This window comes from Terrapene carolina, unplaced genomic scaffold, assembly GCF_002925995.2.
Source record: "Terrapene carolina triunguis isolate 2854851 unplaced genomic scaffold, T_m_triunguis-2.0 Scaffold101, whole genome shotgun sequence".
Classification (NCBI taxonomy): domain Eukaryota; kingdom Metazoa; phylum Chordata; order Testudines; family Emydidae; genus Terrapene; species Terrapene triunguis.
Window position 1 is genome coordinate 26138 of NW_020664452.1, and position 17434 is coordinate 43571.

Sequence of the window (17434 nt, forward strand, 5' to 3'; positions counted from 1 at the left end):
AAAGAAAAACTGTCCTAGAAAAAAGGACGAATTACTTACCTGTACAGCACCTGTTGTACTTTGAAATGCATTGTGCACATATACATTCCACTGTAGGCGCTTGTGCACCCAATGCACTCAAGTTAGAGACTTTTTGCTAGCAGTAACAGCAGGCAGCACATGCAACCCTGCCATCCTCATGCCCGAAGCAGAGAATATAAAGGGGCACACTGCCATGGTGTGATGGGGTGTGCTCCCCACACCAGCCCAGCAAGAGCTGAATTAGGCTAGGTGGGCCCAATAGGTAATTGGCCTGTAAGCAGGGGAGCTTTAGGCTGGAGGCAGTTATTAAGGACAGGCTCACCTGTGCAGGAACGGGGAAGAGGCTGTATAAAGCCAGGTAGCTGCCCGCAGATGGGGGCAGTTGCTGCTGGGAAAGGCAGCAGGGAAGTAATCTGCAGTTGCTCACTGAACCGAGGGAGTTGGAGACTGGCAAACCCAGAGACGGAGGAAGATAGATATGTTGGAAGAAGCCCAGTGACAGGGACCAAGGCTGCTTGTTATAGGGTCCCTGGGCTGGAACCCAGTGTAGAGGGCAGGCCTGGGTTCCCCTACCAGCCATTGGGGAGCGGCAAGGGCTTTGGAGATGCCACCCAGACAGTAGGTCTGGAAAGACTGTGTTCCCTGGACGGGGAGGACCTTAGTGGTCTGGCTGGAGGGCCAAGCCACAAAGAGGAGGCTGCAGATCTGGGAATAAGTGCGGCAGCAGAGTGAGACAAGACGGGAGAAGATGCTACTGAAGGGACAGTGCAAGCTGGCACAGCTAATTCCCAAGATGGCCAGCAGGAGGCGCTGCAAGCAGTGCGTGAACCCTGTGACATGTAATGAACATCAGAGGAAGTAGGGAAAGCACGGGGGTCATGGAACGTATATGTGCATAACACGTCAAAGAACAAGAGTTACTAGATAGGTAAGTAACCATTTTTTTCCTCCTTCCAGCGATTGTGCACATATATACATTCCACCTTGGGTGGAAATAGCAAATAGCAATAGTTTGCTTGAATGTGGTGGGACTTCAGCAAGTCAGTGCTGCAGTCTTTCTTCAAGCAGTTCAAAGTTTGCATCCGTTTGAGAAGCTTGTGTAATTGCACAGTGTGTGGAGAAGGTATATAAAGTTGTTTCTGCTTAACAAAATGTTCACTAATGGTACATTGCTCAAAAAGGCTTAATGTACTGGGATATATGCTCAGCTGTAACAGGTTGTCCTTTCATCCTTCTAACATAAGCTACAAAAAGTCTGGGAGATGATCTCAAAGTGTGACCCAGATAAAAGGATACAGCCCTTCAAATGTCAAGAACATGAAGCTTTTCCTCAGTCTTGTAAAAGTGGGGCTTCAGAAATAATACTAGGAGATATATGATCTGGTTGAGGTGGAATACCGAGACAACTTTAAGAATAAGATTAGGGTGCGTCCTGAGACCTTGTCTTTGTGGAATATCACATAAGAAGCTCCTGAAGCTCTGATACCCTCCTTGTGGGAATAATTGCTACCAAAAATGCTGTTTTCATTAATAGCAATGGTAAAGAAGCTGTTGCCAATGGTTCAAAGGGGGAACCCAATAAAGTGTGACCATCAAATTCCGGTCCCATGCTGGTATGGAGCAGACAGGAGGGCAAACGTGAGTAAGTCCTTTTAAAAGCCTGGTTACCAAAGTATGTGAAGAGATAGAACATCCTTCCATCAGCATATGTAATGTAGATATAGCTGCTAAACAGACTCTCACTGAACTGATGGAGAGACCAGAAGATTTCAGATGCAATAGGTAAACCTAGGTATGTCTGATCTGTGTGCGACTCAGTGATAACTGATGAGATCTGGCCTAGGTTGCAGATCTCTTCACTTAACTGCAATAGTGGCTCTAATAGAGTCTGTTCTGTTGCTGACCAAAATGGCCTGAATCTCCAGAGAACAGACTTTTTCAACATTACTTAGCCAGAGATCATTCAGGCTATGAGGTGGAGAGATTGGAGATTAGAGTGCAGCTCTCTCCTAAACAGTACAAATATATTAAGTCCATTATTCCTTATCCTTTAAGGCAGGCCTGCACAACATGCGGCTCGCATGGGCTCACTGTGCGGCCCGCGGCGGAGGGTGAGGGAGGGGGGCTGAGGCGAGTGAGCGGGCGGGCAGTGGCGGGGGGGCAGGTGAGCCTGTGGCTGGCCCCAGCTCACCGCTGCTCCGCCTCCACCTCCTCCCCTGAACGCGCGCCCCCCGGGTTACCTGCTGCGGCGCGGGCAGCCCTCCTCGCACCCCCCCACCCCAGCTCACCTCCGCCTCCATCTCCCTGGGCCTGAGCGCGAAGCCGCCGCACCGCTTCTCAGCCCTCCCAGGCTTCCCGCGCGAACAGCTGATTCACGGGAAGCAGGGGGGCTGCGAGCTCGGCCCGACCCGGTGCTCCAGGTGCTGCGCGGCGGCAGCAGTAAGGGGGCAGGGAGCGGGGGGGTTGGATAGAGGGCAGGGGAGTTCGGGGGGGGGTGGTCGGGGGTGGGTGGGTTGATAGGGGTCGGGGCGGTCAGAGGGTGGGGAACAGGGGGGTTGAATGGGGGCAAGGGTTCCGGGGGGACCATCAGTAAGGAGGGGGAGGTTGGATGGGGTGGCGGTGGGCAGTCAGTGGCAGGGGTTCCAGGGGCTGTCAGGAGACAGGGAGAAGGGGTGGTTGGATGGGGCAGGGGTCCCGGGTGGCCATCAGGAATGAGAGGAGGCGGGGGGCAGTCAGGGGACTGGGAAGGGGGGGCGTCAAGGAACGCGGGGGGTTGGATGGGGCAGGAGTGCCGGGGGGGGGGCCATGACCCCCTTGTCGGGTGAGGAGGGAACTGGTTGTTTAGATTTTGGCAGCTCATCACTGGCCGGAGGGGTGGGGAGCTGAGGAGGCGAGTGGGCGGGCAGTGGCGGGTGGGGGGCTGAGGAGGCGAGCGGGCGGCGGAGGGTGGGGGGCTGAGGTGGCGAGCTACGAGTCGGTGGCTGACCTGTTCTACTGATCTGGTCTGGCTCCCATCCCCTCTCCAAGGGTTGCAGCTGTCTGGAGGTGCCTGCCTTCCTCATTCACACCTCATTCATTCAACAGGGCAACTGATTACAAAGTGGGGGGGGAAGACCTTATTTATTCTACTTCTAGCATAAAGACATTTTTCTTTTACCTTAATTATACTACCTTAGGGGCCCACTATAACATATTACCAAGGTTCAATACCGCTGTTTCGGTGGGGCGGAGCTGGGGAAGGAGGGTTTGTTTCCGCATGGCGGGCGGCGCTTGGGGGGGGGGTTATGTTTCGGGGGGCTGGGAGGGGAGTTCAGCGGCGCTGGGAGGTTCGGCCCTCAGCTGTTTTCTTTGGAGTAATATGGCCCTCGCCGCTTTACGAGTTGTGCAGGCCTGCTTTAAGGGAATAATGTCATTTCATTACCTTAAGTAGTTACCCAGACACTTCAACTTAAACACACTGGATAGATAAAACCGTAAAACACGTGTATTAATTACAAACAGAGATTTTAAGTGGGTATAAGTAATGAGGCATAAAAACCAGAAAACCTTAGAAGAAAAATAAAGATTAAACACTTACTAATATCTACTTAAGAATCTCTTAGTTGCAAAGCAAACTGTGTCACCACATGCTCCAGCGGATTACAGAGCAAACTTTCAGCTCTGCTATGATCTAGCAAAGGTTTCTCCTCCTCCCCCAGAGTCCTATGGCTGTTTCCTTTTGTCTTCTAAAGTGTGGAGAATAAAATGGGAGGGGGGGCAGGTGCCTTGGGGTGTTTGCCCCTGCTTTTTATAGTTCTAGTCCCTCTCTTGAAAAACATAGCCAGTTGAGAACTGAGAGGCAAAGTCTGTGTGGAAGGATGATCCCCGCTGTTCTTCTTCACCTATTTGAGCTTCCTTTGTTTCCCTTCCAGCTTGATGATTCTGCCTACTGCTTAGATGCAAATTAAGGCAAACATAGACCTGTCTTGAACAAAGGAGTGTGTTTGACCAGTTTGGTGCTACATGAATCTGAACGTGTATTTTTAACATCATAGACGGGAATCATGTTGCCACACGTTTTATCAGGACAATACTGATGAACAAATTATGAATTTTCAAATGATACCTTACAAGGCACACCTTGTACAAAGATGACTATAAAAGTGTGTAGGGTGTGAGTGCAGGAGTGTATTCTAGAACAATACTGTTCTGGACACATCCCTTTGAAGTTTCTTGGATTAACCAATGATCCAGGTAGAAAAATATTTGAACTCCGGAATGAAGAAGATGGGCTGCTACCATTTGGTAAACACTCTTGGGGTCCCGAGGGCAGGCCAGAGGGTAGTGTCCTGGCAGTGCCTGTTCCCAACTACAAATTGAAGACACTCTCTGTGGTCCAGATGTGTTGCCACATGAAAGTAAGCATCCTGCAAATCGAGGGCAGCATACCAATCACTAGGGAAGGGATAACAGATGTGAGGCTGACCCTCCTGAATTTGATTTTCTTGATTAAACTTGTTTTCTCAAATCCAAAATGGGCCTTAGACCACCTCACTTTTTGGAAATCAGGATGTAATGGGAACAGACACCTTTCCCTTTGTGTTGATAAGGAATTTCCCTCTATTGCTCCCAATTCCAAAAAGAGACTATACTTCCTGAAGTAAAACAGCTTTGTGAGATGGGTTCCTGAGAAGGGATGAGGAAGATGGGTTGAGGGAAGGGCAGTAGAAAGGATAACATAGCCCTCGTTCACAGTGCTGAGCTCTCAGGCTATGCCTGGCAAAAGAGAGAGGGAGGCACTTTCCAAAAGGAGGTTCTGGCTCTAGGAGGTGAGATGTGGTTGGTGTGTTGTCCTTGATCAAAATATCAAAATGACTGTTTCAATGCGGAAGTCTGATAAGAAGAGCCTGCTGATGACGAAGCTGATGTCCAACATCTAGGTGGTTTAGATCTCCTCTTCGAAGCATCCTGAAGTCTGAGCTGGTAGAATGAAGATCGATAGTGTGTCTGAGGTTTGATCTGTTTTCTTTTTGTTGCTGGAATACAAACTCCCAGAGAAGAGAGAGTTGCTTGGGAGTCTAACGTGTACATGGCATTATCAGTCATTCGAGAAAACAATTTAGAATCTTCAAATGGAAGGTCTTTGATTGTGTTATACAGCTCTCTATGGCCTGTAACCAAGACTGCCTCATCGAACTGGCTGCAGCCCTCGAGTGCAAAGTGGTGTCTGATGCATCAGTGGTCGCTTGGAGATAGGCGCTTCTGAGACTCCTGCTAGAAACTGGTCCTTGTATTCTTCACGCAATTTGCAAATTTTGCAAACACTAACAAATTAACATACATATCTGGACAATAATGCTTGATAATTTGACACCATTATTTGAAGGTTTGTGGTGATATATGTAAGTTGCTTACATTCTTTGTCCTTGGGGTAGGACTTCTTTGATCACTGCCATGATTACCAAGGAGTCTGGGACAGGGTGGGTGGGGGAAAAAAAATCATATTCCTCCTGAGGAACATGACACCTGCCCATGTGTTTGGCAGTGGGTGGAACAGAAGCTGGGGTTTGCCAAAAGGTTTCAGCAGGATCTAATAGGGCTTCATTCATGGGAAGGACAACCCTTCCCAGGGCTGGAGCTTGTAAAATACCTAAAAACTTGTGCAGATTGTCATGCACAATTTCGACTGTACTCCTAACAACTACACACCTTGTGAGGTCTTGAAAGACTTTGAAGTCTCCAGACAGTGGTGAAGATGACTCAAGACTTATGGACTCATCAGGGAAAGAAGAATGTGAAAAGAAAGACGTGGGGGTTCATCCCTAGATTTCCCTTCCTCTGCCGGTTCCAAAACTGGATATGGCTGACGAACTGAAAGATGTTCCCTGATAGACAAAGGCACTGGAGAAGGTCACTTGCTCCTAGACTGCATAGCAGATGGTGATCTGGAAGCTCTGGGAGCAGTTCAAGGGGGTCAGTACGGCCAGGGCAGGTGGCCATGGAATGCAGAATGACATACCAGCGTTAGCAGCTATGCTGGCAAAAGTGTGTTGATGGTACAGTGAAAAAAAAATGGTGCTGTTCATGCCAATGTAGTTGAAGCTACTGTAATCAGTACCAGATGGTGATGAAAAGGAGAGTCAAGCACAGGGATGCACATAAGGGTTTTTGCTGCAGGGACATAGACAGTACACATATCAGAGATAAGTACTCCTCAGATAAGGCAAGTGGCACTGGAACCAGCAGTGCCAGTGTTGTAGATATCGCTGACAGAGAAGGTGAAGCCACCAGTCTCGATGGCCCTGCTGGAGCCGGAGTTGATGGTGCTGCCTCAGACAGTACTGGTGAATGTTGGTGTTTATGACCAGACCTTGACTCCCATACTGGAGGCATTTTTAGCAGATCTGTCCCCCTTTTGAGATGAAGAATGCAATCTGGACTGTGACAGCCTCAGAAAATGAAGACTGTATTGAAGGCTATGAGAAGAACACAGGAGAAGAACATTGTTTTTCTCCTGATTTTGGCTTTGGGACTGAAACAGCCAGAAAGGCACTGAAGAACTCTCCATCTTCTCAGGACTGGGATCAGGCTCTGAAGGACGACACTTTTCAAATAAATGTACCTTAAGGCAGAAGTCCCTTTGCTTCTTTGTCGTCATAGGAAAAGAGGTATAAATGGAACATTTGTCCTTAACATGTCCCTGGCCTAAACAAATTAGGCAACTTGTGTGGCTATCATTCACAGGGATCATGGCCCTGCAAGTAACACACTGTTTAAACCCTGGGGATCTCTGCATGATGAAAGACACCCTGCACCAATAAATAAGCTACTAAACTACTCTCATAACTAATACTATGCTCTAATACTAACCAATGCTAAAAATCTCTAAAAATGATGTACACAGATTTTTTTCAGTATAGTTAGTTAAACAAACTGAAGCTCAAGAGCAATGGGGAGCTCCAACTCTTGCCGTGAGTGGTAAGAAGGAACTGAGGCAGAGGTGGTGGCGATACCCCTTTTGCCCTCAGCTCTGTGTGCAAGGAAGGCAGGGGTGCATGCACTACCTGCTAACACTGCCGGCAAGAGTCTCTGACTCGAATGCATTGGGCACAAATGGACCTACAGTGGACTGTATACATGCACAATCACTCAAAGAACCATCATCACAATAGTTAAAGAGCCTATGGGGCTGGGAAGGCAGGGCAGTTCGGTGCAAGCTTAAACAAAGGGATAGAGCACTGAGCCTTCAGATCTGTTAGTGAGGATGTGTCCAGCCCCAGACGCTGCTTTTCAGAAAGTTGAAACTTACATATGCATGTTGCAAAAGTGGGGGATCAACGGGGACAACACTTGAAGGAGAAGAATATGTATATTCACCTGTTTGCCTAATACACTGTTTTCAAGGGATCTCAAAACAGTGACTGGCAAAAACAAGGCTCATATCACTATGAAGCATAACTGCCAAGTTTTGTGCAGATACTGTTTGCAAGTTTAGTGAGCTAATTTGTATAGAATCATAAACTTGAGCTTGTGGTCAACACACACTGCCCCAAGCAATGGTAGAGGTAGGACATGGAGCTATGCAAAACCTGGCAGGTTTGGCTGGCATAGGTGAGTGCTGGGGTTTCTAAGGAGTAGGGGGCTCACAGGGTATTGGGTCACAGGGGGCTGCTCTTCAGGAAGTGGGGAAAACTAGGTGCAGTTGGCTGCAGGAACACAGGAGGGAGAGAGAAGTTAGAGGGAGCCTTGTGGCCTCTCTTTGCGGGGCTGAGAACCACTGCCCATCCTGGGAATTCCTTCCTGACTGAAATCCAGCAAGGAGAGAAAAGATGCCTGCCTGGCTGACTACTCAACATTATAGCAATGGCCCTGGGGACCAAAAGGCAGAGTTTCTGCAGTTCAACCAGAAGTGTGAAATTCAGACCGAGCCACAGGCAGGTGTCACAGAGCTGTCAAATGAGTGACTATCACGCGACATGTGTGACACCTGGGAGCCCAGATGAGGTGACTGAAGGACAGAGTGGCAGTTTTAACTGAATTTCCCATCTTTGGAAATAAGGCTGACCTTTAATAGTGCTTATATGTATTTACTGCTTATATCAAAAACTTAAATTAGAGGTCCGTTTCTTTTTTGGCTGTATATAAATGTCAGTTAGCTTTACTTACATATGTGCTTCTATCTTCTGCTTCAGCTTGCTGGACTATAAAGGTAAGAATTAAAAATGAATTTAGATACATAATCCAGAAAATTAAAAATATAACTCTAGGTGCACATACAAATGGGAGCTCCAACTTTTACAAATAGTTTTCTTCAAAAGTTTCACTTTTCAGATACTTTTACCATGTGTATTTTACTGCACAATTCAGAAGTGTAATAGTCTCTATGCATTTAGATAATTTTATTTATATTCTTTGCATCACTCTGACATTCTGGATTTTATAGTATACTTCTTGCTATAGAACCATTTAGCAGCAAAAGTGGAAAGACTGACACAATTCAAAGAAGGAGGCAGAAAGAAGGAAACAAAGAAGACATGATTACAAAAGCAGACTCCAAATATTTTTCATTCATTAACTTTACGTCTCAATTTAGAGTATTAGAACATTTAGAAATTTAAAATAGGTTTATTTTAAAATACATAGTAATATTTTCCTACATTTGAAATAATTCACTCTGAAACTGTTAGAACAAAAACAAAAAAACTAACCTGCTCCCCCTACCAAAAAAATAGTGCAAATGAAGCCAATTCATAGGATTTCCATCTAAATTTTGAGTGCCCCTTAGTTTATGAAAACACTAGTAGTAACTTTGGGCTTCACTGTTTACTAGGAAGAACTGTCGCCTCAACTGGCAGGACTTTCAGCTTCAAAATAGCAAGGCTAATGTGATTAATTTAAGAAAAAAAACATTTCATTTGCCACGGTGATTTATAGGCAGTATTGGTCTTCCCAGATTCTGCAACTAGTAGGATTTGGGGACAGAACTACTTGCCACTTCCACAAGAAGAAAATCTCCCCAATCCCAAAGGGACTAAAAATCCAGAGGCAATTCTGTGAGTACAAATTCGGAATCTGAATCACTCTATTAGGCTTATTCTGTTATAGGGAATTCCTTAGGATGATTAAAGCCTGTCACTCAAACACAAAATAAAAAACATAAAAACCACATACCCACAATTGCTGTGCTTTGTGTCATAATTTTCACTAGTTTTTCAAGACCTATCAATCCTAACCTGAATTTACCACTCCTGAAAGCAAGGATGCAAGTAAATAAAACTTAAACGTAAACTGTTAATTTTAATTAAATGATTTAAAAAATTGTAATCTTAAATAATTACAATTATATCACAAAACGCGTTTTTGAAGGGGATTGGCAGACAGAAGACGTTATAAAACATGTCTTACAGTAAAAGACTCTAAAGAGGTCAATCTGTTTTGTGATCAAGTCTTCCCGCAACCTTCTCTTTGTTAAGACAGTCTACCAATGCCAACATGGCAAACAGAAGTTTTATAATAAAAAGCTCTTCAGCCCAGCAGACAAAAGGTATAACAAGATCCAACAGCTTGAAGCTGATGCTAGACCAACTCAGACTAGAAATAAGGCACAATTTTTAACTGTGAGGGTAATTAACCATTGGAACAACTTACCAAGGGTCATGGTTAAGGCTGCGAGTCTGTCACGGACGTCACGGATTCTGGCTTGGGCAGCCCCTGGGCCAGTAGCAGCAGTTTGGGTGTGTGGGAGGGGGCTCAGGCTAGAGGCAGGGGGGCTAGGGGGTGCAGGGGGCACTTATCTTGGGGTGAGGGGCTCCTACTGCCATGGCCCTGCAGCTCCTAAGTGGCGGAGGGGCTGGGGGGGCTCCGCACAGCACGCTGCCTGCCGGCCCCGCCCCCGCAGCTCCCATTGGCTGCCGTTCCCAGCCAATGAGAGCTGCAGCAGTCGATGCGCTTGTGCTCCTCCACTGCCTAGAAGCTGCAGGGACACTGAGCCGGGTAGGGAGCCATTGTCAGCCCATCCAATCCCTCCCCCGCAGCACCAGCAAGGGTCTCCGTCCTCCAGCACCAGCGGGGGTCCCGGGCCACCTGCCCCAGCACCTGTGGTGCCCCTGGACCACTCCCGCCCCCAGAGTACCCGTGGTCCCCGCCCAAGTTTACGTCACAGGTATTTTTAGTAAAAGTCATGGACCCCAGGTCACGGGCCGTGAATTTTTGTTTTCTGCCCGTGACCTGTCCATGACTTTTACTAAAAATATCTGTGACTAAAACGTAGCCTTAGTCATGGTGGATTCTCCATCGCTGTAAATTTTTAAATCAAGATGGTATGTTTTTCTAAAAGACATGCTCTATTTCAAGCAGGAATTAATTCATACGAAGTTCTATGGCCTGTGTTAAACAGGAAGTCAGACTACAATGGTCACAATGGTCCTTTCTTGCCTTATCTCTGAGTCCTCAGGGCCCATCCTTCTTATGAGAGGAAGCCCCCTAAGGATCCATCATGGCAGGAGCAGAATGGCAGGCAGTCAGCGACTATCCCCGTGGGCACACTGCGAGAGTTAACTTGCAACACTTTGCCATGTGAGTTTAAGTGAGGAAAAGTTATTCAGAAGAGTAAGACTGGCTCCCACAGCTCTGCAGTTTTTCCACCTATGGAGCAAGAACTCCAAAGAAGGGTCTTCAGCAGAGCTGGGGAAATGTAGGGAGAATGCGACAGATAACCCTTCCTTCTTCTGCATCCTGATCCTTGGATTCTGGCTCTATTCTCTTCTCACAGAGTGTAGGGAAGCATTTAAGTTTTATGGTTTGAAAAGTTGCATTTCATTTTTAAGTTGCTTAAAACAGAAGTTTTTGAGCTGGGACTCTGCTGCTCTGAGGGGACTCATGGTTCCCCAGTTTGGAGAGACTGAGAATTTCCCAGGGTCTGGATGCTGCGGACCCATTCCTGTCAAGTTTGGCTTGCTCTAGACCTTCGACAGACTTATCAGGCAGGAGGGTTTTATTTTATTTTGTCTATTTAAAAAAAAAAAATCGCAAGGAAGATGGACCCAAACCCTGAACAAAGGTTTTCTCCCTGCTGAAAATTACTATCTCTTAGGCTAATAAAAACCCCACCAAGCCACAGCCTTGTTGTTGTTACAATAATTATCAGCACCAGCAAGACTGAAAGGGAGAAGGGGCACCATTCTGATTACATTTAAAGAAAGTCTGACACTAACACACATGAATTTTGAGAAAACTGGTCAGAGGTCTCCACCTTCAAGAAGTTTGAGAACCACTAGCTTTCACTTACTCCTTCTGTCTTGGATCCTTGCTCCTGCAAAGCCTTTTGGAGATCCTCAATCTGTTGCTGCAGCTCTCCAATACGCTCATTGCTTAGCCTGTGAGAAGGTAAAAGAACTCAGTCACTCATCCGTCTTCTAATAATCAGGACATGTAGAGTGAAGTTATTCCCCTACACATCTGGGTTATAATTCTTCAGTAAAGGTTACACAAAATGGAAGCGTCTGAAGTCAATATATATTTTGTTTGTGTATCAGACCTAATCGTAGTTGCTGCAGGCAGGTGCTTGGAACATTTACTGGACACGTAGTAGCCTGTGGGCTAAAACTTACTTTTTTGGAGGGGGTGGGAGGGCTGTGTAGGTGGTGGAAAGTGCCTACCTGGAGAGAAGGGAAGTATCTGTGGTACCTGAGAAAGTGCTGGGATTCCTGCCCGAATGCTGCCCCTAGACTCTATTTCAGGGCTTCATCTTCAGTATCAGCTTTTGGTTAAAGGAGTCTGATAAATTTGAAGTCCCTTCTCCCCACCCTAACCCCTTCTGGCTGTAGGACAAGGGACGTTACTTGCTCTTTTGCTATTACCTTGAGCACTCTGCCCCATACCACAAAGCCTCCTGGCTTCTAACAATGGGGAACGTCTCTACTACTCTCTCTCTCTCTCTCTCTCATCTCCTTCTGGCTGCTACATAGGGTGTCTACTAATCTAGCCCCTCACAGCCTCTACTGCCTCCAATGCTGGTCTGTATTTGGAGCTTCCCAAAGCAGCAGCAGCAGTGAATTGGACATGCTTCTTGTCCAAGTAATTGGTGCCCTCAGTGTTCTAAACAACAAGCATGAAAACTAATGAGATTGATGATCTTTAAAAACATAAGGGCTAGTATTTTTTTTAAATGAAGACTTAGACTTCAGATGTTGATGGCACTGGTCTCCCAACTGAGCAGGGAAAACTTCCTTCTTGGAAGTGGTGGGTAGAAGATTGCATTTTTTCCTTCCTGCTGCAGATGATTTATCTTATACTAAAATATTAAGTATTTGGATACTTTATTGGGCAAGATTGTATAAGCTGATGTATTTTGTTTTGAAGAAACCTTAGCTTTTGGGCTGAGACAATGCACAGTTTCAATCCCATTAAAAAAAACCTTTGCAAACGTAAGGGAAAGAAGAGAGGGGATAAAACTGGACCATTTTAAAATGGCCTGCATATAGTCTCCTATTTGTGGATCTCACAAGCATATTCATAGGTTTTCAGCAAAAGTGTTTGCAGTACTCTTAAAAATTTTAGCAACTTAAACTACTCCTAAATTGTTATAGCCTAAGATAAACTTCATTCAGCATTAACCGGTGAAGAAATTCACCCAGTACCACAACTCTGGCTTCCCAGCCCAAAGGTCTACAGTTTGAGCAATGTAAAACTATAATGACCGATTTTCTTCACCCACTCTAGGACTATCAAGAATCACCCATAGGTGAGTCCTAAATAATATCCTCTTCAAAGAATACCAAAGCATGGAGCAGCCACATTTGGCCTGCTGACATCTTTTTTGCAGGTTTACACTTTCTATGTTCTTTGTCGTTTCCTTACTCCTTCCTCTTTGTAATGAATGCATCAATGCTTCCATTAGCCAAAGGCAGGACAAGTGGTTACCTTCAACTAGTGTTGGATCAGCAAGGCAAGTCACACTGCCTCCCTTCTAAGGTTTCAGTCCTGAGATTATTCTCTGCAGTGCGATTAGCTGCTGTTTTGTGTGACTGGTGCCTACTCCAAACTGCTCTCAGGTTTATAAAAGAAGATTAAAAAAACCAGGAAAACAAATCACCTTTTTTCTGTTTCCAGTTCATTCATCATCCGATGCTTTTGCTCTAGCTGTTCCTGGAGTTCTACAATACGTTCATTTTCTGAACCTTCTTGTTGCAAGAGAAGCATCTTGTTTTCATGCTGCAGTCGAATAAACATTTCTCTATGGGTCAAAAACAAAAAGTCTCCATTCTGTGAAGAGTTTATATAAATAGTTCTTGACTAATTAAAAAGAAAGGAGTTTTGCAGAAGAGGTGGCATTCCAGTTCACTAAGATGCCAGTGTACTGAATGTTCTTCAATAAACACAAGTGTCATAGTACAGTGTTAGCAAAAACAACCTGAAACAAACACCTTCAAAGATCATCAGCAAAGTTGGAACCTCTAGATCCAACACTCACACCTCTTCCACTTGAGCCAACAATCATCCCTTATGTGGGCTAGAGAGGCATGAGACACTCTGTCGGGGCGGAGGGATAGCTCTGTCAGTGAGTTTCTCAGCTATTTGCTGATAGCAAAGGCATGAGTCTCAGGAATCCTAAGTTCCATTCCAGGCTTTGGAAGGGAGTGTTCTCTAGTGGTCAGACTTCAGCCAGTTTCCCCAAAGCTTGACCCCTTCTGCTACACCCCCTCTAAACTGTCCCAGTCCTGTCTCTTCCCCACCCTTGTCTTTTTGTCCCAGTCCCATTCTCCTTGATTACCCCATCCCAGTGTCCACCTGGGCTTCTCATCTTACTCCCAGTCTCCTGGCCCAACCAGTCCTAGTATCCCCCTTTGGGCTCACTGTGAATTCCAAGGTGATGTACTTCCCCCAGCGTCATTCTTGGAAACTGCTGAACTTAAAAAAAAACCCACAATCCTGTGGCAGACACCTGCATATAGTTTTAGTTCAAAAGGTTAAAGATTGGTCAACTGAAAACAGGGTCTTATAATGGGAAGTGTTGAGCAACCTTAATAATAGGTGGTGTTACCACCCTGCCTATAATACTATTAGACTACTTCTAAACGTCTTCTTTCAATTCCTCTATGAGAAGAAAACACATTTACTGTAGTATTAGTAAGACATATAACACCACATTATTCAGGGCTGAACCTGCACTTTGCAAGTTTATGTGATTGCCTATCCTTGGTTCTGCCAGACTTTCCATATAACCATGGCAAGTTCTTAACCACTCTGCTTCAGTTTCTTCATCTGCAAAATGAGGATACCTTCCTACCTTATACAGTGTGTTGCAAAGTTTAATTTAATGTCTGTAAAGCATTTTACTAGTACCTTCCCTATAAGAACATCAAAATGCTAGTTTTTTAGTTGGGGGGGGGGGGAACAGTTTGAGACACGGAACTTTTGAAAGAGAAGGGTGTTGCTCAAAGTGAGCTCTTTCCTTACCTGTATTCCACTGGTAGAATTTCAGCAGCAAGATTCTCATGACTTTTTACAACAGATGCATCTGAAAAGACATGACAAATTGACAAATTCACTTCCAGATAACATTCCAATCTATTTTAAAAAAACATCAAGAAAGTACCTGCTTGATTCAGGCGATCCTGTTGCATCTGAGAACACCGGAGCTCTTCATTAGTTTCTTTCAGAGCATCACGCTGTACTATAAGTCTCTAAGAAAAGGTCAAAGCACATTTAAGGTAGAAATAAGACAAAATTGTTTCATGTTGGCACATTCCATTACGAATGAAAGATCTATCATTTATAACACTATTTTCAGGACATGAGTTAAATGTTGAAGGCTTTTGATAATGTTTATATCAAATGCTGACCTATCAATTTCCAAATGACAAAGACCAGTATATTAAAGCAACTATATATAATTTCTAGTGCTAAGTCTCATCCCTATGGTAGCACTACTGATGCCTAAGAGCACCTGAGAAATTATTCTCAAGGTGACCACAGTGAAAAATTCTGGCCAGGCCAGCACACAAAATAAAAAATCTGAGAGACTTTCTAGTGAGTTTGAGTAACACTCGTGCATAAGACTTACCTCTTTTTCTTTGAATAAAGCTTCATGCTTTTCTTCAAGTCGCTTCAATTCAAATGCTAAAGTATCAGCTCTTTTGGACTCCTCCGAAAGTCTGTTATGAAGCTCCTGGACCTTGAATGATAATGACATAGGCATTATATTTAGTGTATGTTCTAAGATTTTATTAATATAATTTTTTTAAACTCTGGCACTCTTATGGGTGGGGAAAAAGAGGGCTGGATCAAGAAGAGGAAGGAGATTATGTTCAAGTAGTTCGTTATTCACATAGTCTCAGAAGCCTAATAAAGTAGGTTTCTATGGTTGTTGTAATTTAATCAGAAATAAAAATGTGTGTCTCTTTGCTGAATGCAACCAACACACATTGTTCATCTTGGCCAGCAGCTTTTTTTCCCCTTAAATAAAAGACATAGGAATTCTGATGACTAGTTTGGAACTTTTAGAAGCAAATTGTTATGCACTTCCAAAAATGAAAACAAGATACTTTTAAAAAAGATTTTTTAAATCAGTAAGATAGTATATCATACCTAGAGGATGTCAGCTACACATTAAACAAAACAAGACACCTGATCACCACTTCACTCAGTGAACCGATGGGTTGCACACTGTGCCGTGAACTGCAGGTCAAGAAATGACCTCAGTTAAGCCAGTTGGTGAGCATTTGGAAGGGAAAAGGGGAGATTGAGAGTATATTGCAGAGCTGAAAGTTTCCTTATAAACAGTCTTGACACCAGCCCAACAATTGTTAGATCAAGCAGCCCAATTTTTTTCAGTCAACTGTAATTATATTTTATAAAAATACACCTGAGAATAGGTAAGATGATGAATACAGTTGTTGCCTTACCTGCCTTTTGTATGTTTCCAGCTGAGCACGTGCTGCATTTGCCTTCTTTAGCTCTTCCTCTAGGCTGACTGTATTATGCATATACATCATGTTGGTGTCTTGCAGAGACTTCACCTGTCGGCGGAAGTCATTCAAGTCCTCCAGTTTTTTACGATACACTTCAACTGTTGACTCCAGTTTACTTGCCTTATCTGCAAAAGTTCTACAAGAATAAAAATGAATTACAGAAACAGTAAGATGCATTTTTCACACAAACACACTACAACTAAGCAAATCAGTAAGTTCTGCCCTCATCTGCAAGGATGGTTCCAATTAGCTTAGACAGGGATATGCATTCACATATCCAAGGCTAGAGTTACGTCCTCTGTGTAAAACTAATGCATTATTTTAATTCTTAGCGGTAGGGTTGATATAAACTCATAAATGCAAAGTTTAGTTTTAAAAGTAGTCATTGTGGAGGTGCAGGCCCACAAAACTGTGTGTTGACATATGCCTTGTAGACAGAGACAGTATATTAAATGGCCCCACACATTCATGATGGTGTTGGAGTTAATACAAGTGAACGATGCCCTAGGCTACAGATTGATCCTGCAGCTGAGTAAGCCTGCAAAATACCAGTGCCTCTATCTAGCAGGAATAGGTACAAAGTTAAGGTATATTACTACACAGATAGGTTTTGGAGATCATTATCCTATGGGTATTTTTGCCAGGAGGCATGACCAAGGAAGACAAATTGATCAGTTTCTTTTAAAAGATATGTAAGACAGAAAGTGTTCTGTCCAAATGATATCAAGGTATTTTGATACAGAAATGGATCTTCATTTTACTGGCACAAAAGAATTAACAAACCTTTAAACTAAATATTGAGTCACTTTACTGTCTGGCATCTTACAAAATTAAAAATTAGCATAGGAGTAATTACAAAATCCAGTCTCTCATACTTAACCTGATGCTCTTCTATGAACCTTGATATAATGTAAGATTGGAATATATTTTATTCTATATTAAATTATGTATTATAACAATAAAAAAGAGTGACTTTACATGGTTATATTTCTAGAAATATTATAGCACCATATTTACTTTCTGTACTTTTTAGTAACCAGTTTAGTTTACATATGTTGAACTGAACTCAACATGATAAGTTCTCATCATGCTTGTTGTGTTTTGCCCCTACTTAGTCTTGCAATCCTGAACATACAATCTAACAAAAATACTGATGCAATAGTTAAGTTTCATTTTCACTTGGTTTGAGACTTATATTTGGGCCAGGGCCGGCTCCAGGCACCAGCCCACCAAGCTTGTGCTTGGGGCGGCACCTGGGGGGGGGGGATGCGGCGCTCCGGCCGCCGGGGAGAGCGAGGCCACGGCCGGCCGGGCTCGCCGCCCTCCCCCCGGCGCTCTGGCCGCCCTCCCCGCCGGCGCTCTCCCCCCCACCGGGGCTCGCCGCCCTCCCCCCCGGCGCCCTCTCCCCGGCCGCCGGGGGGAGAGCGGAGCCCCCGCTGGGGCTCGCTGCCCTCCCCCCGGGG

General features: G+C 44.7%; 1 protein-coding gene across 1 annotated transcript in view; it reads right to left on the bottom strand.

Moving 5' to 3' along the window:
• HOOK1 (hook microtubule tethering protein 1) overlaps positions 1-17434 on the bottom strand; it is a 62068-nt gene that overhangs the window by 13136 nt on the left and 31498 nt on the right. Inside the window, exons 11-17 of the mRNA XM_026651703.2 lie at positions 15906-16107; positions 15065-15175; positions 14597-14684; positions 14458-14518; positions 13094-13234; positions 11288-11375; positions 8167-8201 (exon numbers count right to left, since the gene is read on the bottom strand). Of these exons, the coding sequence (XP_026507488.1) occupies positions 8167-8201; positions 11288-11375; positions 13094-13234; positions 14458-14518; positions 14597-14684; positions 15065-15175; positions 15906-16107 (726 nt within the window). The remainder of the gene's footprint in view (positions 1-8166; positions 8202-11287; positions 11376-13093; positions 13235-14457; positions 14519-14596; positions 14685-15064; positions 15176-15905; positions 16108-17434) is intronic.